Source organism: Notechis scutatus, chromosome 5 (genome assembly GCF_049901735.1).
Source record: "Notechis scutatus isolate UNSWTSFEM ecotype Mainland chromosome 5, rNotScu1.2, whole genome shotgun sequence".
Lineage (NCBI taxonomy): Eukaryota > Metazoa > Chordata > Lepidosauria > Squamata > Elapidae > Notechis > Notechis scutatus.
In genome coordinates this window covers 38,328,896-38,350,954 of record NC_142013.1, presented here as the reverse complement: position 1 = coordinate 38,350,954, position 22,059 = coordinate 38,328,896, and the positions used below count along the sequence as shown (strand labels likewise).

Genomic DNA, 22,059 nt, shown 5'->3' with positions numbered 1-22,059 from the left:
TAAAAATATGTTATCAGTTTGATTCAGAGGTGATATTTAGCAGGTTCTGACCAGTTCTGGAGAACCGGTAGTGGAAATGTTGAGTAATTCGGAGAACTGGCAAATACCACTTCTGACTAGCCCTGCCCCCATCTATTCACTGCCTCCTGAGTCCCAGCTAATCAGCTGGGTCTTATTATTATTTTTTTAATAAAGATTTTTATTAATTTTCAATAAACAAACATACACAAACAAAACACAAAACATGAAAATATAAAACTTCTTTTTGGAAAGCGGCTTAGTCCCGGGTTACATCTTTTTGTACAGACATAAATCAAATTCATGCTCACTTTGTATACCATTTCATATCTTATTTACCATTCTATATTTTCTATATGGCTTCTCCCCTCTTTTCACTCTCTTAATTCTATTTTATTTATTTCATCTCAATTTAAATCATTATACTTGTATCTTTTGTCCGTTCTGTTTCAATTATCTAATTATCTTTTCTCTTTAACACAAAATTTCTCCTGTAATCACTGATTGAAGTATGACGCTTTTATATCTTTCCACTAAATTTAACACTTAAAATAATATATAATTTTCATTCTGATTCTGCTTAGTACATTCTAAAGCTACGTACTACATTTTAAAATAAGAAAATAATAAGTTTATAATATAATTAAAACAATAATCCATAGCAAATTAAACTATCATTAAATCTTAAGCATTTTACACATTCCCTTTAATATTTTATTAAATCATATAATGTTCCAGTTTTCTAACTTTATTTCAAATACAAATACAACAATACAGTCTTATGTACTTTTGCAGAATCTCTCTTTTAATTATGTTTTTACCCTTTATCTCTGAAAAAAAACTGTTTCTTTACATCTTGTTTTAAACCTTTGTAACTTCTCTTCCCTTTTTCCCTTCCTTTCTTCTCCGATCTAGCCTTTTTACCCCTCGTCTCTTGATCTCCACCCTCTTAATCTCCACTCTCTTCTGTATTCCTCTTTTCTGTTGCTTTCTGACTTTGTATCGATTTTTCACCTTATTTTCCCCTTTTTTGGTTGTTCTTTTAAGTCTTAAATTCTCCATTCTCTTTGCCCTCTTTCCCTTTTCTTCCCCAGCTAAAATTGTTTGTTCATTAAAGATGGCTTCTTCTTCTTCATCCCAACCTTCTTGTTCTTGTAATTCCTGATAGGTAGAAATCGCCATTTTTAAGAAATGAAAAACAGATCCAGAAGAGCCCTTCCCTTCTTGTTCCTCTTCTTTTAGCTTTTTAAATTCCATTTTCAGTTCTTCAACAGATAATGCCATTGTGAAAAATTTTTAAACAACCCAAATCTTTTTAGTCTTTCAAATAATAATTTCCAAAGGTCCCAAAGTCACCAAGCAATCCAAATAGACACAAGCTGTTTCATTTAGCACTTTCTTCTTTTTATACTTTCTCTTCCTGGGGTACAGTTCAATTGCAAAGTTCCAAAATGTATCTTTTAGAAGTCTTGTTACAGTTTAACTCTGATCTTATAAGTTTCAAGCTGGCTCCTCCAGCAAAGTCTTAATATTAATTCTTTTTTAAAAAATTCCAATGTTCAGAAATCTTTAATGTTCCCTTGGCTTTAATTTTCAAATTTAATTACCTGCTGATGCCAAAACGGGTTTTTCCGATTTCCATCTGCTATCTCTGTAAGGAAGGAGAGAGAGAAAAAACAAACTTTCCCTTTTAACTTTCATCTGCCGCTTTTTACGATCTTCTTTGGGAACAGTGTATCTTTAATAAAGTTAAGTTTCCAGGGTATTTAGATGTTACTTGTTATCCCGGTTCAGCCAAAAACTTTCACTTTCTCAGCTTCCCCCTGCACATTCTTGTCCGGATGAAAGCTTCTTTGTGGCGGCCATTGCTGACCGCCGCTCCACTGCTTTTGGAAAAGGGAGTCAAGCCAGCTGAGGAGGGGGGGTTGCGATTCCCCCGGACCCCTGCTGGATCTCCCTGTCTTCAGTCACCTATACGGGGTAACTATTAGCCCCCAAATCCGGCTGGATCGGGGGCACTCCAGCAGCGAGCGCAGTAGGAACCACGCACGATCGCGGATTCCTGCCACCACCAAAGCCTTGCAAACCAGAAGTCCTGGCTGGGTCTTCTTTTGTTGCCCTGCACAGGAGAACGGAGCTCGAAAGCAGTTAGTGGGGTGGGGAGAAAATAGGATTTTGCAGTAACCTTTTCCCAGGAATGGGGAGGGAATGGAGATTTTACAGTATCCTTCCCCTGCCATGCCCACCAAGCCACACCCACCACACCACACCCAGAGATCCGGTAGTAAAAAAGTTTGAATCCCACCACTGGTTTGATTGTGATAGAATCATTCTTCCTCAACTGAGATCTGGGGCAGGATCATAGCAAACCTTTGAATACTCTAGGTTACTAATCCCTCTTAGTTCAATAATATCATTTGATGAGAAACACGTTCCAGATTTTAGAACACAGAAAGGAATTGACTTATAATACTGATTGTAATCCCCAAAATGGAGCTTGCCTGTTTGATATACTTCTGTTTAACATTATGAGAATGGGAATGAAAAACAATAAAACTGTAATAGAGGTAACTGAAAAAGATAATCTTGCTTTATGAAAGAACAATAGTACCAAGTCTTATAATTAAGTTTCTATTCATTATACATTTTGGAAAAAAATCAAAGTAAAAGCATATCACTTGCAACTTCTACAATTGGGACTGGAAGTTTGGTGATAATTGTGATGGTCATTAAGTCAAAGCACCCACTGAAGTGGACCTGAGAAGTCCAAACCATTCTCCTAAATGGGCATATTTTGCTGAAAACTGGCAAAAATAAATTTAAAAATAGGAAAGTGGCAAAACTTGTTTCAAACCCCAATCATTAACTGTGAGCCAGGTGCCAAGTGCCTGAAATGTGTCATGTGACTGTGGAGTGAGGATGTGGCACAACATTTTATGATCGGCAGAAGTTCTTTATGGGCTCTAAAGCATTCTTTCCAAGGTCATTGTAACTCCAAACAGTCATTATGTGACCAGTCATATATGTTCAGGACGATCTATAGTTAGAAAGCTAAGGGATGTGATGGAGCACACAGATAACCTTTTTTCCTTGTAGGGCAAATATATATGAAAGAGGATAAAATAGTAATATAACATAATACTCGTGGGTATAATTGTTCTGATTTACCTATACAGTATTTCAGGATTTAAACCATGTATTTTTCCTCTTTGACAATCCAATTCTTTTCTATACAGGCTAACTGGCTCTTCACATACTTAAATAAGAGTGTATTCTTGCAGATCCTTAAATAAAACAGTTTGAATTCCTTTAGCGGATAAGTGATTGAGAGTAGTGCTTTAGATTTTCATAGGAGTGTTCTCATAGGACACATAGGAGTGTTCTCGTAAGAGAAGATGGGGGTCACAGATGAACAATAACCATATTAGATATTATGCTGACATTGCAGGTGGAGAAGGTTGGAGGGGAGGATGTTGGAAATACAAATGGTGCCTGACAGCTAAAATTTCTGAAATGAATTTAGCAAGTGGCTGTTAAAATTGCTCTGTTGATTTTAATAATACCCAATATGAGCTATCAGCCTGAGTCAGATTAGATTTGGAGAAAATTAAAAAAAAATTACTTGGACACCTGCTGAAGAAATTATATTCATTAGTTACTTGAAGGGACAAAAAAGGACATAAAGAAAATAAACATAAATAATAAATTAGAATTTTGAGATAGCTTTCTTCTTTCTTTGTTTGTACTTTGCTTGTACTTTTTCAAATTCTGAATATGAGTGTCATTGTTGCTTAGAAAATCAATCTATCTATCTATCTATCTATCTATCTATCTATCTATCTATCTATCTATCTATCTATCTGAAGACATAATATAGAACACAATTTATAATCAGTAAGATGAATATCTTGAATGTTTATATCTGCTAATGTGGTTCCACTAAAATAAATTATTTAATATGGTAGATATTCCATGAGGGTTTTTTTCCCACTAATAATTTTTTTTACAGATAAGGATATCCTATTTTAACATGGTGATGACTAGAAAGTTTGTGTTCTTCAGATTTTGATGATTTATTTTAAATAGTAAAGTTGATTGCAGGTTATAGGGTCATGATGGAGAACCTATGGCACGCATGCCGGAAGTGGCACACAGAGCCATTTCTGCTGGCACGTGAGCTGTCGCCCAGAACAGATCCACTGCACATGCACGTGCGCCTCCCACCAGCCAGCTGATTGTTGAGTATCTGCCATGCATGCGCAGGAGATGGGGCACACGCGGGAGATGCGCACGCATGTGCAGGGGGACGGAGGGGTCGCACACGCATTGCATTATGGTTGCAGGGACAAGTGCATGCGTGTGTACACACACACTTTTGGCACGTGACAATGAAAAGGTTAGCCATCACTGTTATAGGGATACAAATAGATCTAACATCCCTTCTTTTTACCTATAAGTAAATAATATAGAAAATAAGTTTTGTTCCTTTGAATTACTGAATATGTATTTTTCTTTTGAAAATTCTGTTTTCCACCCAGAGCTTTAGTATAACTGGCAAAGGATGATGGAATAGTAATACATATAATTGAGTAGGGTCAATTACAGCTTAATAATTTTATAACTGAATGAAGAAGAAAGAAGAAAAAAGGCAAAATGAAATAAATCAGAATGAAAACAAAATAGATTGTAGGTGGTACTTCTAGTTTACATAATAGAATTAATAGAACAAGCAATTATCATAATAAAAAATTAAAAAAGATATATTAAAGTTTACATTTTAATTTTAAGGGAGTTTGGAAAGGATTATAAGGTCTTACAAGGTTCAATAGAACAGAAAGTTACAAATTTAGAAGAAATTGGTATAGCTGAAATGGAAATAGCCAAGGGAGAAATATACCCTGTAAAATACTAAAATATTGATTGCTCCTTCTCAGCTGTATATATCACTCCAATAATGCCAATTTTCCTGCACAAAAACTTCAGAATCAATATGTCGAATACTAAGTCTTGCATGTTTATGAAATTGCTTCCAAATAATAGAAGTGATGCCATTAATCCCAATTCCTAATGTGGCAGAGCAGTGAAATGAACAAAAGGAAATAAAGCAGTTCTGAAGAAAATGACAAACAGTTCCTGTAAAATGTTCAAAACACTGCAAGTATTGTTTTAAGATTTTTGACATTAATTATCTAGGTAATCTCTGGGTCATATAAACCTGAAGTGAATTTTTTTCAATGGATTTAAACCTAGCTGTCTAAATTAAACAGGTTATAAACAAACATTTATTTATATGGCAATAGGACATGAAATCCCCTCTGTAAGATACTATTATTATGTTTTTCCACAGCAAATTATCTTTGACTATAGATTTATTGAATATCCCCATAGTTCAATGACCGGAGATAATGGCTTCTAAAATTAGAAAGCTTCCCCAGTATTACTATAAATTGTATTACCTTGGGGTAACAGAGCTACAAGAAGTTTCACGTCCTCTGGGATAAAAGACACATTAAAGGGTATTATTTTATTTGAAAGTAAATTAGGAATCCAATCCTTCATAGAGTGAAAAAGCAACGAGAACTGCCAAAACAAGAATTAAGACATATTTATCATTTTCTGCTCAGATGGTGAAACTGAGTCTTTTTATCTGCCATATTTTGTTACTTGCTTTGGACATAATGTTACACTATAGTTTAATGTTACAAGCTATTCTACAAACCACCAAGGGCAGTATAAAATTAAATCAAGAGAGCAACTAATGCAGAGAGATATACTTGTCAATGGTTTTCTCAATTACAATGATCAGAAAGATTCAAAACAGATAAAAATAATTATGGTATGGAGCAAAGTAAGACAGAATTAGAAGTGCAATTGTATATCAATGATGAATATGTAATTTCTAAAATGTAAAAAATCTCATCTTCAAATTCAAATTCAAATCCATGACTTATTTTAAATTTAATTATTTTTGAAAAAGGCATCTCAATGAATGATAAGTGGATATTGACTTATTTCAACATGCCATCGCTTTGATTACTGTAGTTCATTCTAGGTAAAGATAACAGCTGACAAAGCTGCTGTGCAGGGGAATAGAATAAATAGAATGTGACTCTGAGCCTCACTTCTACATTTATACAAAATGTAAGCAGGTCCATTGAACCTCAATGCAATGTCAGTGAGTTAAGAGTGAACATGTACTTTTACTTAACAAAGTTAGAGGTAATGCAGAACTCGGCGACTGAAAGTAATGTAAATAATTTGTTTATTCCAGTTATCTCTGATACAGTATGTATACTTTTCAGATGTCTATAGTTTCATGCATATGCTGATTCATGAATTTCCATATTAGAAATAACTGAAAAGCTTGAAAAAAAAAGTACTTGTACCTTTCAGTTTCATGTGCTTCAGTGATATTGTCTAGCTACTTATCTATCTACCCATTCTGTTGGGCCATCTAATTGGAACAATTATCAATGCTGTACATGACCAATCCAAACAGTTAATGTTTCTGCATATTATAACATACCACACCACCATGTGTCCTTTGTTCAGCTTACCTCATCTTAGAAGAAACAAATAGTTTCTTGTGTAGTTCACTATAGACTCACAACCCTCATTTTATTTATCCCAGGTTTAAAAAAACAATGATTGAAATAAACAGAATATTCAATGCAGGCTATACTAGAGCATATTTATCTCTTTACCACTATTTTGTTCTTGTAGGGACTCTTCATACCATCCATAAATATCTTTGCAATACAATGTCTGCCCCATAATAATGTCACTTGGCAGAATTCAATGCCCTACATTTAATGTTTATTTTTTGTGATTTAGAGAAGATTTAGTATAATTTCTTTTCTAGAATGCCTTTGCATGTGATAACTTCCAGATGCAACACACAACTGCCCACCAAACTGTGGGAAAAACCACCACACTGTGGGCAAAATCACTAAAAACTCTCTTGAATGTGGGTGTACATTATTAGGTCTCTTAGAATTGCAATTCTAATCTGTCCTCTACACCAGGGGCCTCCAACCTTGGCAACTTTAAGCCAGGAGAATTTCAACTCCCAGAATTCTGGGAGTTGAAGCCCACAAGGCTTAAAGTTGCCAAAGATGGAAACCCCTGCTCTACAGTGGCTGAAATTTAGGGGGAGGCAACAATATACAGTGTAATATTAAGGCATTTGTGATTTTCTCCATCAAATATTTTTTTTTAAAAAATACTGTGTACATGACACAACTATGGTTATTACTCTTTAATTAGATAATTTTGCTCTTTAAAGGTCTGGTTTTCTAGTTTGACATATCAGAAGAATACAATATTACATTCAGTAATCATTAACATATACAGAAAGTGACAGAAATGGATGCATCCAGCTCTTCCACATTTATACTAATTGGTAAGGTTTACAATGATTATGGCATTATATTTTGTTAATTGGGCTTAGTTGGACTGTGAATTTGCACAGTGGGCAGATATTCATGTTTTCTTAATAATATGAAAAGGTTTGAGATGAAAAACCAAAGTGAGAAATTATAGCTTTTTGTCCTTCATTTATTATTTTTTAACACCCATTATTATTCATGTCAGACAAATAAATAATTTTGTATATATGTTTCCATCTCTATATTCTTAGCAGGAGCAACTTTTCTTTTATAACTTTTTAATATTCTATGCTGCATCATTTTTCTGTCTTCTTCACTATTTTCTATTCGCAAAATTGGCTCTTGGAGATTGTGTTGAACTAAGGTTCTAGACTTAATAGTATTTCACAAATCATTAACACACTTGTTTTGGTACATTGCTATACATAGCCAAGCATCTGACTACATATTGCTTCTCTAGACTTTTCTTTAAGCATAATAAAAGTAACATAGATTTTTTTAAAAAAATTCTAGATGCATATGTGCATGTAGCTCATATTAACAAGTATAGATTTTAATGGTGTATTAAATTGCCTTATGAATTCATGAGTTTTAAGTAATGGAAGTTTATATTTACACAAAAGTATGTCTGACATTATTTCATTATTAGTTGATTATGCTTGAAAGGACATGATATTTGCCACTGACAAAAAGCAAAGTATTTCTATCCAGAAATATTTTCATTTTAAGTCATTGATTAAGACACACCTAGTTTATACAAGGTCACTGCAAATATAAGATTTATTTATTTATGTATATTTCATGTTTTTAGACTACACATCTCCCTCAACGAGATGCTGTCAACTGAACGAAATTTTTACTATAACCTCCAAACATTTATGAGCAGCAGATGTATTCTTCCAGAAATTATAACACTAGTAACTGCTCAGAAGAAATACAAAATGATAGGCTATTAACTGAATTGTTCTAACAAAAGTTGAGACAAAGGATACTTCAAAATCATCAGCAAAGCCTACAGAATATGTAGATGCATCATATACTATGATTTCCCCCCGAAATTGTTTTAAGTCAAAATGAATTCATGGAATAAAAACTTCTATTCCAACATTTCCATTATGGGGATGGGAGACACTCCAAAGCAATATGAGAATATAATAAGGGATAGTTGAGAAAGAGTGACTAGAAAATAGCAAATATCATATTTTCTTGTAGTAAATCCTTAACTACATGAAATGTTTGGAAACTCTGCCCAAACTCTGCAAAACAGCTGTGGGATGAATAGGGGGTGGTGGAGGATTGAAGGTGGGAAGAAGAAATGGGAAAATTGTGTATTAAAGTTCATTTTAAAATGTTTTGTATTTTTAGGTTTTATTTTATATTATGTACATATTTAAACTGTAACCAACCTGGAATCTCTTTGGAGTAGGCACCTCAAAATCAAACCATCAATCAATCAGTCTAAGCCAATACCTTCGTGTATTTTGATATATGCTGGTGTATAACTTTTGGTATTTTTAAAAAAATAATGTTTGTATCATAGACACACAATTAACCTCTATCTAATGTATGATCATCATGATGTATGATACAAATTAAATATTAGCATTTATTCAAAACAATAAAAAAACTGCAAAGCTCAAATTTGTTTTACAGAGACTCCCTACAAACTAACATCTCATACAATATCCAGCATACACAATCAGCATGGCCGTTTGCTGACATTCTGGGAGTTGTAATGCCAAAATCGTTTAGGAAGACTGATGTATATATATCATGGTATTTTTCTTTAATATTGAGTTGAAAAGCAACCAAATTATTTCTGTAGTGTGGCATATTAATGTCATAAATGTCATCTTAACTGATAACAAATTGCACATGGAACTAATAATTAATTTCCCATGACTAGTTTTAAGTGGTTAAGATGCTATTTCTTTTTTTCCAAGTGTGTAATATTTCGTGTGTGCTGAAGTCATGATTGGAAGTTTTCATCATAAACTGAGGTCACCACTGAGCAGACCCATTTGAAGCAGGTCATTGGTTGTACAGCCAAACCAAAGTAAGAATCAATTTCTTAATGAACAAAATCTACAATGAAAAAAACAACCCTGCAAATATCAGCTGTATATTTAAAATGCCAATTGTTTGGCATAAACAGGCTATACTATAAACTGATATACAAAAAGGGGGAAATGTTAGAAAATGAGGCTAATTCAAGGGTTTTATTTTATTGTAGTCAAGACCTACTTTCTCATAGTACTTGATCTCGTAGTCCAGAATGGCTCCATTAGGAAAAGCAGGGTCTTGCCATGACAGGGCAATGCTGTTTTGAGAAGCCCAGTCCTTCCTGACCATACCTATCAAGGAGGGTGCTGAAAAGGAAAAGGATAACTCCAGGTTAAAGACAATGCAGTGTATTTAAATCACCATAAAGAGATAACTTGGAATGATGCTATATGATTTGATCAACGGATCCCTCTTTGCAAAACTAAATAAGTGGTGATAGAACAGGGGGTGTCAAACTCAAGGCCCATGTGGCTGCTCTGGAAATAATGAAGGACCGGTCCACGGTGCTTTTGCCAGTGAAATGGTGCATAAAAGTCAAGATGATGATTGTGAGCATGTGATAAAAGCCTACCTCTTTGTACACATGTGTATTGTCAATATATTTTCATGGGCTCTTTCACTTCAGGGTTCATAATATTCTCTGGATTTTTTTGAGCCCCCCTGCTCTGCATTAGTAAATCTTAGTACTTTAGATTAGCTTCTATTAAATCTATCTGTTCCTCTTTAAAGTCACTGTGTCTTTTCCTAGGATTGGATGGCTGTCACATAATTCTGGGAAAAAATGAAACTGTTTTAAAAAGTTGCAGATAAGTGCTATATCATAGCTGGTATGCACCAAAGACTTTGTAAGTGGATTCACTACCCAAATAAATGTACTATTAAAATTGGATTTACTTAGAAATGTGTTGAAATGGAACCAAATAGATGTCTCTAGTATGCAATGGTTCATACTACATATTAAATTTCTTATTTCAGTGACCATAAACCATAAGAGCCCCTGATGATAACATCGAACATGCAAACAAGATAAATACACTACTAACATGGGCAGCATCCTGCCCACACACTTTTATCTTTCTTGGTGACTTCAATCTACCTTATATTAACTGGACCCTTAACAAATGTACAACTGAACCCACACATGCAACCTTCTACAATGCAGTAACAAATCTGGGACTAGGAACAACTAGTAACCAACAACACTAGACTTAACAACTGCCTCAACCTCATCTTCTGCAATAGTTTGAATTCAATTTACGGAATACAAATTAAAGAACCCTTTTCCAACAGTGACCACAGCACGATTGACTTTTGTCTCAACATACGTCCACAAAAAAATCATCACAATGACGGAATCCCCAATTATAACTTCAAAAAAGGCAACTATGATCTTATAAGCAACAATCTCTCATCCCTTGATTGGCAATTTCTATTCACTGGATGCAATACTGTAGAAGACCATTACAACATATTTTTACTTGAAGTTAAAAGAGTCATCAAACTTATTACCCATAACAATAAGGAAGCTTCAATCCAAAAAGAAATCACTTTGGCGGAAAAACAAATCTGGTCACATTGCCAACTTCAAAAGCCGATACAAAAATTTATGCCACCAGATAAAAACTGGACGCAACAATTATCACATTAAACAAAAAGAAAACCTTCTACGCACCAATTCCACCCACGCTTTCTACAATTTTGTAAACAACAAACTAAAAGACTCAAGGTCCATCCCACCCCTGAAAGGACCTAATGGTAAAGACTGCAATGATGACATTATTAAAGCCAACCTCTTTAACATATTCTTGGGCTCAGTATGGATCATTCCCAGTATTTCCTAGTCGAACCACAGACAACTACAATGATCTAATACATATTGATTTTACAGAAGACAATGTTGAAAAAGCACTATGCAATCTAAAACCATCTCTATCTATTGGACCGGACGGAATATGTGCCTACTTCTTAAAAATACTATCCACTGCCATAGGCGAACCTCTAAGCATAATCTTTGAAAAATCTTTCAGGACCAGCTCCTTGCTAAAACTATGGTCACAAGCCACAGTCATCCCCATCTTCAAAAAGGGAGACCCCAGCCTAGTTGAAAATTACAGACCAATCTCTTTATGCTGTGTCACCTGTAAAGTCATGGAATCAATTATTAATCAAGCCATCATCCTTCAGTCAGAAACAAACAGCCTACTCTCTAATAAACAATTTGGTTTCAGAAAAAAACTATCATGTAATCTGCAACTCTTACACTGCAAAAACATATGGACTACACAACTCAATCAGGGCAAAGCAATAGATGCAATCTACATAGACTTCTTTAAAGCCTTTGATTCAGTGGTACATGACAAACTACTCCTAAAACTAAAATCTTACGGTATCTCTGGACACCTGCATAACTGGATAGAAGCATCAGACAGATAACAAATGGTCAAAATTGGGAGTGTCCAATCAACAGTGTCAACAGTGGTGTCAACAGTGGTGTCAACAGTGGTGTCCCCCAAAGCAGTGTTCTAGGAGCAACTCTTTTCATACTCTACATAAATGACCTCTGTGATCATATCAAGAGCAACTGCATTCTCTTCACTGATGATGTAAAGCTATTCAACACCACAGACAATACTGCTACCCTTCAAAAAGACCTCGGCTATGTATCAGAATGGTCAAACAAATGGCAACTTCCAATCTCAACAAATAAATGATCTGTCCTACATATTGGCAAAAAATATATATCAGAAAATAAATACAGGCTGAATAGTCAAGACCTTGTTGATGATCCAAACTCTGTCAAGGATCTTGGAGTATTCATCTCTAATGATCTAAGTGCTAGAGCCCACTGTAACTACATAGCCAAAAAGGTGTTAAGAGTTGTTAATCTAATCTTATATAGCTTTTTCTCTGGTAATATTACACTACTAACTAGAGCATACAAAACATTTGCTAGACCAATACTCGAATACAGCTCATCAGTCTGGAACCCACATTATGTATCTGATATTAACACAGTTAAGAAAGTCCAGAAATATTTCACAAGAAGAGTTCTCCACTTCTCTACTCTTTGCAGAATATCTTATACCACCAGACTCGAAATTGTAGACCTAGAAAACCTAGAACTATGCCGCCTTCGATCTGATCTACATATAGTATATAAAATCATACATTGCAATGTCCTACTTGTCAATGAATACTTCAGCTTCAACCATAATAACATAAGAGCAAACAATAGATACAAACTCAAGGTTAATTGCAGCAAACTTGATTGCAGGAAATACGACTTCAGCAACAGAGTGGTCAATATTTGGAATACTCTACCTGACTCTGTGGTTTCTTCCCCAAACCCCAAAAACTTTAACCTTAGACTGTCTACTATTGACCTCACCCCTTTCCTAAGAAGTCTGTAGGGGGAGTGCATAATCGCACCAATGTGCCTACCATCCCTGTCTTATTGTTTCTTTTATTTTTCTATTTTTCTTTTATGTATCCATGTATTCATAACTATGTTTTTACTTATACCTATTATCTTGTAAGCAATTGACAAAATAAATAAATAAAATAAATAAAACATATTAACTGTTATCCTGTCGGAAGATGTTATAATGAAACTTAAGAGCTACTGCCTCTTCAGGACATTTTTCAAATAATGATATGATTTATAATTGTTCATAATGCTAATTTTATGTATCAACAACAGCATATGAAAACAACTAATGTAGGAGATATTATAAAGGATTCAAAATTATTACAGAGCCTGATCTAAAAATGTGGATCTTATATTGATATCTTCCATACATAGACAAATACATTTGTTTTTTATATTTACTATGTAAATAACCATTACATCGGATCAGAGATGGGCTGCTGCTGGTTCAGACCAGTTCACCCGAATTGATTGTTCCAATTCTGTGCAGTTCAGAGAACTGGCAAATCAGACCACTGGTTGGCCCCACCCTGCCCATTTTTCAGGCTGTTTTTGGGGCCATTTTCAGGGCATTTTAGGCCATTCTTCAGTCCAAAAATGGCCCCAAAAACAGCCTGAAAATGGTCCAAAACCAGCCCAAACAGGCTGTTTTTTGGCCATTTTTGGCCGTTTTTCAGGCTGTTTTGGACCAAAAATACTAGCCTGAAAAATGGCCCAAAATGGCTGAAATTGCCCCCCAAAACGGTCCATTTTGGGGCCATTTTCTTGCCCTCTTTGAACCAAAAATGGCCTGAAAACAGTCTGAAACATGGACTAAAAATTCCCCCCAAAACAGGTCATTTTTGGGCTGTTTTCAAGTGATTTTTGGGCTGTTTTCAGGCCATTTTGGGGCTGTTTTCAGGCCATTTTTCTTGCCAAAATCAGTCCGAAAAACAGCCTGAGAATAGCCGAAAAACTGGCTGTGAGAGGGAGAGAAGCCGGATGAGCCATACCCAGATGCTTCCCCATACTCTCCCCTCTCTGCTAGCCCCCTTCTTCACACAGGATCACACAGCAACAGACACAGAGAGGGAGAAAGGGGCAAGAGTTTTTGTGTGCACCTGTTTCTGTGTGGCACTCTCTCCATAATGCTAGTGGCCGCCGCTACCTCCTTCTTCCTCTCTGACTCCTTCTCCACTGCTTGGAGATCCTATGTAAAGAAGGGGATAGTAGAGAGGGGAGAGTGTGTGGTTGCTGCTTCTGGGATGAAGGAACCTGGGAAGCAGCTGGGTCCAGCTCACCCAGCTTCTCTTTCTCCTGCAGCCAGATTTCCCAGTCTAGCTTGATGAAGGCTTCCTCCCCAGGCCCCCATCCATTTTCCCTTGGCTGGACAAAGCTAGGCAAAAAGCCAGTCCTCACTGGTGCCAGCCTAACCAAGAGCGGGCTTAGAAAGAGCAATGTGAGCTGCGCTGCTGCCTGCATCAAGCTAGACTGGTGAAGGAGAACATGAGCCAGGCAAAGGTGTGAGCGTGGGGCATCTGCAGCATGATGGGCCTGGTAGACTTTCTAAGCCTGCCTGTGTGTATGTGTGAAAGAAAGAGGGAGAGAGAGAGAGAAAGAGGGAGAGAGATCCGATCCAATCTTGGAGAGTTATATCATGGCTGGCTTTCTCTTTCTCTCTCTCTCTCTCTCTCTCTCTCTCTCTCTCTCTCTCTCTCTCACACACACACACACACACACACACACACACACACACACCTGGAGTCCCTCCCCAACCCTGCCTGTCCCATATAGGTACCACCCACACAAGTGATATAGAGTTGGCCATGCCCACTCAGTCACATGACCCTCCCAGTCATGCCCACCCAACTATGCCCACCCAGCCAATCATTAGGGCAGAGAACCAGTTGTTAAAAAAGTTGTATCCCAGTACTGCATAGGATATACACAGAGCAAAATAAGAACTAACCAACTTAATATAGAATGTTTGCCAAATGAAATCAAGATATCCTATTTATAGTCAACTGCCACACTTCCTAACTCATGGCTACAACTGTCAAAAAGGGATCAGTTAAATTTAAACAGTACAAATGCTTAATAGAGCAGCTATAAGGAAAAATATGCATAGGAGAGCACTAGGAATGAAAACGAAGAAAAGCTCTGTGAACATTTATGAAAAATGGAGAACACACTGGAATAAAAGTATGGAGCCTATAGCTTTCCAGATACCATTGCTCACCTGCCTCAACTAGCATGGCCAATGGCCATAGATAATAGGTACTGGTCAGCAACATATTCAGGCTTACAAGTGCCATTACATGTTTCCATAGTGATCTCTTAGAATATAAAAAAGAGAAAGCTTCCCAACATTGTTCTTTATTGTTTGCTTTTCCTGTAATTTATTTAGTATTATTTATTTTAGCCTAGAATATTCATTGTAAAAATAAATTTATAACACATTCAAGTTGGCATATAAGAGTACTTATTCACATTGAATATAACATAACCTGTTGCATGTTAGCATGAATTATGAAATACAAATATTTTAAATACATTTGTAACATGATCATGTTTTTGTGAAGTATCCATGTTGCAGCATGTATTCTGTATCACATGTGATTGAAATCATTTTATTAATATAACATTATACACATGCATGCATAGATGCATAGATACTTAGATCCACATTTATTTACACTATTTGCAATTTGTACAAATTTTATTTCCTAAAATATTTGAAACTCCTTTGAATTTATCTCAGAAGGTCAAAATACAAATATTTCAACAAACGGATAAACAGATTTCACAATAAGAAAATATACTTTACACCAATAACTTCCAGTGCCTCAAACTATGCATTACGTACACATAGTTCACACAATTATTTTTGTTCTCTAGCATTAGATACTAAAGGCAGATGCTTCCTTTCTCTTAAACCCTTGTAGTCACAGGAGAAAATATTTATAGGAAAGATACTGTATGTGGCTGAGAAAGGATTCTGTGAAAAACCAAAGCAACCAATTTTTCTCTGAGGATGTAACTGATTTAAATCAAAGAATAGACACAGTTGCAGGTTAATGTGAAGCAGAGCAGTATATCTCTGTTTTATTCTGCCTCACTTGGCTAATGCTATCTTCAAAATAACTACTGCTAGCAGTAAAGAACATGACACAGGTTCTGCAAGAAAATATTGAATTTTATATACATTAAAGCAATTTTTGCAAATGTAATAACTATATCCATCCAGAATTTAATTGCTTCCTTCACTTGTCAACAATTCTGATTTTTATTTGTACAAAATAAATAGGCTGTCTGTAAACAAGAAAATAAATTGACACGGATCAAACACTGACAGTCAACCATCACAAATTATTTCCGTCTACTATATCTTGCAATGATCTCAAACTATCATAAATAAATAATCTTTCAAGGAAGATTTTTGAGAAACTTGAATTCATCAAAATGTTCATTCTATTCAATTTAGACATTTCCTTGTATGATGATATTATGAAGATTTATTCCTATTTCATTATATAGATATTTGGGTACTCTAATTAGGAAGAAATTGCTTTGGTTATCTGATGAAGAGGGGTCTAAGTCCCTTAGTTATCCTCTAATAAATAGTTAATATCTAAGTTGCCATAACAGTCTTTGTTGGTTTTGTAGCACAACTACCCCCGTGGAATTTGTTACCTTGCTGTAGCCATCTGCCAGCTCACAGTTCTCCAATTACTTTTTGATAATGCCATCTGGAATTGTCAAAGGCCTTGCCAAAGTCACATTATATATATTGCATTCCCCTTATCCATCAAACCAATTACCCTGTCAAGGAAGGGAATGAGATATGGTTAGTGATATTTCCTGTTCCACTTTCTGAAGGGATGGGGAATTTAGAGCAGCCTTTAAAGGTGAAGAAGCAGTGAAATAATAATATTCCTAAAATGTTACAAATAGAAGGAGGAAGCAGTATTATATTTGCCACCTTGAGTTACATGAAAAGAAAGAAAGGCAGAATAAAAATAAAATAGATAAAAAGGATTGACAGATGTTATTGAAACTCAATTAGCAATTGCATGCACTTCCATTACTTAAGACACTCTTTCTGTTTTACAATAGCCAAACTTGCTATTTTGATGTTTTGGCTGCCTGAGATGAAGGACAAGATAAGAACCCTCTTTACACATACACTGAACTTGTTTCCAAATAAATAAGAAATGGCTCCCTCCATAGGATAGACTAGGGTTAGAGCTGATTTAAGGATCATTTTTATGATGGTAAAGTGAGTTATTCTTAGTGAAATACATGGTTGCTTAGCAAACCATAGCAGCATTAAGTGAATCCAGCATATTCAGTATTTATTTATTTTTGCTGTAAAATAGTAAATAAACAAACAAAATAATAAGTCATGCTGTAATGAGTTATAATTATAAGCTGGTTGCCAAGCACCCAAAATGCAGTCACATGAGGCAGTACAATATTCTACGTCAGTTGGAAATGCTTTACAGCTGTAAAGTCATTCTTGTCATTAAACAAGGACTACCTGTAATCTGAAATACTGCAAATGTACTATTTTCATTATAGCTATGTACAAAGAAGGGAACATGGAGAATGGAATGGTCTATAGATATCCAGATCTTCCTATTATAAAAGGTCTTGGCAGGTAGAGAGAGTGAGTGACATGGTGGGCTAGAAGTGAAGATGCTTGAATCCCATTTTGAAGGTTGAGAGTTCAATACTAAGCAGTAACAGATGTTTCTTTATCAGGACACAAAGAGAAAATATCTGTTGCAAACTTTGAGTAGGAGTTAGAAAGGGCCGGTCAGTAAACGCTCAGCTCCATTCAGTCAGCTTGAGTCCATCCCAATAAAAGAGATTAAAGATCATAAAAAGAAAAAAAGAAAGAGAGTAAGGGGATGAAAGCCAATTCAAAACTAACTGCAAATGGAAAAAAGTTTTATTTTGAAAGAGTACATTTGTCATGGCTGAATTTGTGAGGAAAGACTGCTAATTTGGTGCTTTCCTGGGCATATCCAAATAAAACACCAACATTCTTGGAACTGTCTTTCTAAGTTTCTGGTAAAAATGATTCTTTACTCCTATTTAATATTATGAAAACAATCATGATGGTGAATTCCTGCCTTTGGTCTATATAAAGTGAAATAAATTGTAGGTTCTGTTTTATGTAAAGTTAACACAGAAGAACTTTGCTGTTTTAATGCTATGAAAACTTCTTTTAATGCTACGAAAACTTCTTTCTAGATGCTATTAAAATCCCCATTATTTCATAGAGATAGCCTTGAGATTTGTTACAAAATAAATTAATTAGCAATATATTTATATTTTCTGTTCTATCATATTTTCTGTAGGATAGAGTTCACGGTACAAGCTATGCTGATTTAGAATATATGTCAAATATCATTTACCTTATATACCTTATAATACATTTTATGAAAAGTTTTTGATTTATAGATGAATCCATTAGAATTGTACAAGGACATTTCTAAAGAAATGTTTGTGAATAGAGTGAAAATTAGAATTTATATTTGTGATTAATTAAGCAACCCTGAAAGGCATCAATAGCAATTTCTGCTGATTCCAAAATGATGAATGACATTATTGTGCAAATGCTATTCCATACTTGCATCCTGGCATTTGATTCAAATATATAAGTCATGACCTTTATGTGATGATATGATTATGCATGTCTTATAATTTTACTTCTGCTCGCATGATCTTTCTATATACTTCAGACGTACACATTATTTTCCTCAAGAGGGTCTATTATTAGAAAAGAATTGATAAGATTGCAGTTTAAGGGAGTAAATCCCAGAGAACAGCGTGAGATATAATTCCGAGTAAACATGCAAAGTGTGAGAGTAGAAAATTTGAGAAATATATAATCTGAACATGAGTAGAGGGTAAGTTTATTTGATGAATAAGATGTACTTAGAGGATATATCCAACCACTGTGAGATTAAAAGGTTTTGATTTATTCGTGATCATTGACAGTAATCTTTCCCAGTTAGAGTGGTTCAGTGGTAGTTCATACATTATTCATGCAAAAGATTCTGTCTTCAATCATTGTCATCTCCAGGGAGACTGAGAAACACACAGGAACCTTGGAAACATCATACCTCCCATCATGGGTAATAGTGAAAGAAACCAGTGATTGAGCTCAAAATAAATTTAGGTGGTCTAAAAATGCAATGGATTTAAGAAGAAGCTGTCAGAAACTAATACATTTTGGCTTATAAATGGATATAGATTAGGCTTTGGCATTGGAGCCAATTAATACTTTCTTTTACCTTTCCATTGGCTCTGTTCTTCACATCTGCCTGAACTTTCCAAGACTTTCTTCCATTTTAGAAACATCAATCTTTCTTCATTTAATTCTCTTTTTGAAGAATGCCTGACAGAAATGTCAGGGAAAGAGTCTTTTCAAATATTTATGATTTTGCAATGAAGTACTGCAGAATATGTAGAATATGTAACCCAAATTCGGTCACTTGCATTGCATTTTGTACAAATGTTTTCTGCTATTTTATAATTGGTATCAAACAATAATATGGATTGATTAAATATTATATATTGGGTATAATGTATTAAAATATACTGTACATTCTTATTTCTTTATGGATCTTGACTATTCTGAAAATATGGCTTATGATAACAAGGTTTTAAGATTGAAAGTTTCCAAAGTTGTAGGAAAATGTTTGATGCATATACAGTACATAGTCATGATTCAGATAAATAAGAAAAGGTACCAAGAAGAAAGATGCTGATTAGGTACACATAGCTATAGCTAGATCTTGTAAGCTGATTTTCTGGACGTTGGGTGATATTAATATTGAAGAAAAATGTTTTAGTGTATATATAATAACACTATCTAAATATCTGAAAACATGCAACACAGATGATGGTCAAGACCTATTAACTTATCATATAAGAATACAGGCATATTCATAGAATAAATATTTTTAGATCAAGGAAGACAGATTTTTATTGAATATTTCTTTGAGCAGTTTGGAAATTATTACTAAGGTAGATGGTGAGGCATTCTTCAATGAATGTGAACAAGCAATGATAAATAACTTTTAATTGGATTCCAAGAGAGTATCATGATTGGAGTGGATCCAAAATCAATAAATACAGAAATACAGAATTTGGATTCAGAACACTGAGGACATTATTTAATCTGTCCTCTTCAACTGTACAACTTTGCAATAAAATAAAATAAAATAAAAATCAATTTCTACAAGATCTATAATTGATGACAAATGTTATTTATGTTGGATATGATATTCTAGAAAATATTGTAAAACAGTATTGAAACAAAATATGTGTTAGTCCATTTTTCCAGTAAGGCTTTGGTAAGCCAGTTCTTTTGATGACATAATTAGCTAAAATACAGAGGAAAAAGTGTTGTGTAAACATTTTCAAGTGTGCATATGTTGTGGCCATCAACACATTCTAAAAAAATGGCTTTATTCCCAGCTACATAATTTTTTATTTTCTGAATTCTTCTAGCCATTTTGTTAAACTACAATACTAAGACTTTATTTCTGGTCAACAGTGTACGTTTAACACATTTATCTTCAAACTTTTTTTTCACGATTTAGCTCGACAATGTAAAATAAATCTTTTTTCTTGCAATGTTGTCTTTTCATGTATAGTAGAATAATGTTCAGTTTCTATTCTTAAATGATAACTCTAATATATTAGTAATGAAAGATGGAAAATACTATTATTCTTATACGAAATACCTCAGCCTTGATTTATATAACTAGATTGCAACATCTATGAAATTTGATAGTAAGTATACAAATGTTTCATACATAGCAATAAATACAGTCTGTTATAAATAGTTTTTGGCTAGTTCAGGGTATTGTAACAAAACTAATTGCTACTTTGAAAACTCTGCCAGGAAAAATAGTAACATTTTTAAAAATAATTTTCTTAACAGGGGAATATTATTTCAATTCCCAAATCATCTGTTCTGCCACTTCAGCGCCTTGAAAGTAGACAATTGATGCATTACTTTATGTATTAAAAAATAATGATTTCTATGTTTGTGAAGGTACACACAATACTTTCTTAACCATGGAATCTCATTTGGTTTGCTACTCACCTTGAATATCATGTGTTAGCAGACATGTCTGTAGTTTCCAGTGTGTATATTTACCAGATATTCACAATCAAATATTTGTTGAATTTGTTATAGTCTCTAGATGCAATTGTTGTAAATCATTGTATTTTAAAATAATTATAATTGACATACATTAATATAATAATAGTATAATATACGGTATTAAAAATCCTAATGTATTTAAACATATATTATGAGCCATGGCGGTGCAGTGGTTAGAGTGCAGTATTGCAGGCTACTTCTGCTGACTGCAATTTGGCAGTCAAATCTTATCAGGCTCAAGGTTGACTCAGCCTTCCAGCCTTCTGAGGTGGGTAAAATAAGGACCCAAAATTGTTGAGGGCAATATGCTGACTCTATAAACCACTTAGAGAGGGCGGTTTATAAATCTAAGTGCCATTGAATTATTGTTTACATAAAAAATAATTGAAATACAAGCACAAATAGCATAATTGCATAAATTCACATAGATATGTATATTAGTTTAAGATTATTTAACTAACCATTTTTTCATTCCAATATTTATTTTATAAAGTTTTGCCTTTAAAAAAAAATCATCTATCAACTTGGGAACAGATTTGCTAATTAAAAATACTTTTTGCCCAGTGTTTATGATTAGAAATTGATTAGTTATTAAAATTTTTAGTCAAAATTTGTTTTTTGAAGGCTAATGAATGCTAATGAAATTCAGATGAATAAATGCTACCTATATCTCTCAGATGATATCTGTCATAATATGCAGATTTAAGACAACAGTTTTCTGCATAAATGTGTGACTTGGTTCAGATTTCACTGAAGTTTGTGTTCAGTAGTCAAGGTATACAATTCCTGTGGATTTGTCCTACTTTCACAAATAATTCAGAGTCAAAACAGGATATCTATCCCTACCCTCATTGTGTAATATTGTTTGTTTAGCACCTGAAAAAGACTATATATTCGTGTATTTTGTTTAATAGTTTACCTGTTCAACAGACAACATATATTTCTGCTCTGAAGCTCAAATATCAAGGTTATATTTCCCAGTTGGCTATCTTACT

General features: G+C 34.4%; 1 protein-coding gene across 1 annotated transcript in view; it reads right to left on the bottom strand.

Moving 5' to 3' along the window:
• Nucleotides 1–22,059, bottom strand: part of EPHA6 (EPH receptor A6) — a 415,605-nt gene that overhangs the window by 127,250 nt on the left and 266,296 nt on the right. Inside the window, exon 6 of the mRNA XM_026664024.2 lies at nt 9,651–9,775. Coding sequence (XP_026519809.2) covers nt 9,651–9,775 — 125 coding nt within the window. The remainder of the gene's footprint in view (nt 1–9,650; nt 9,776–22,059) is intronic.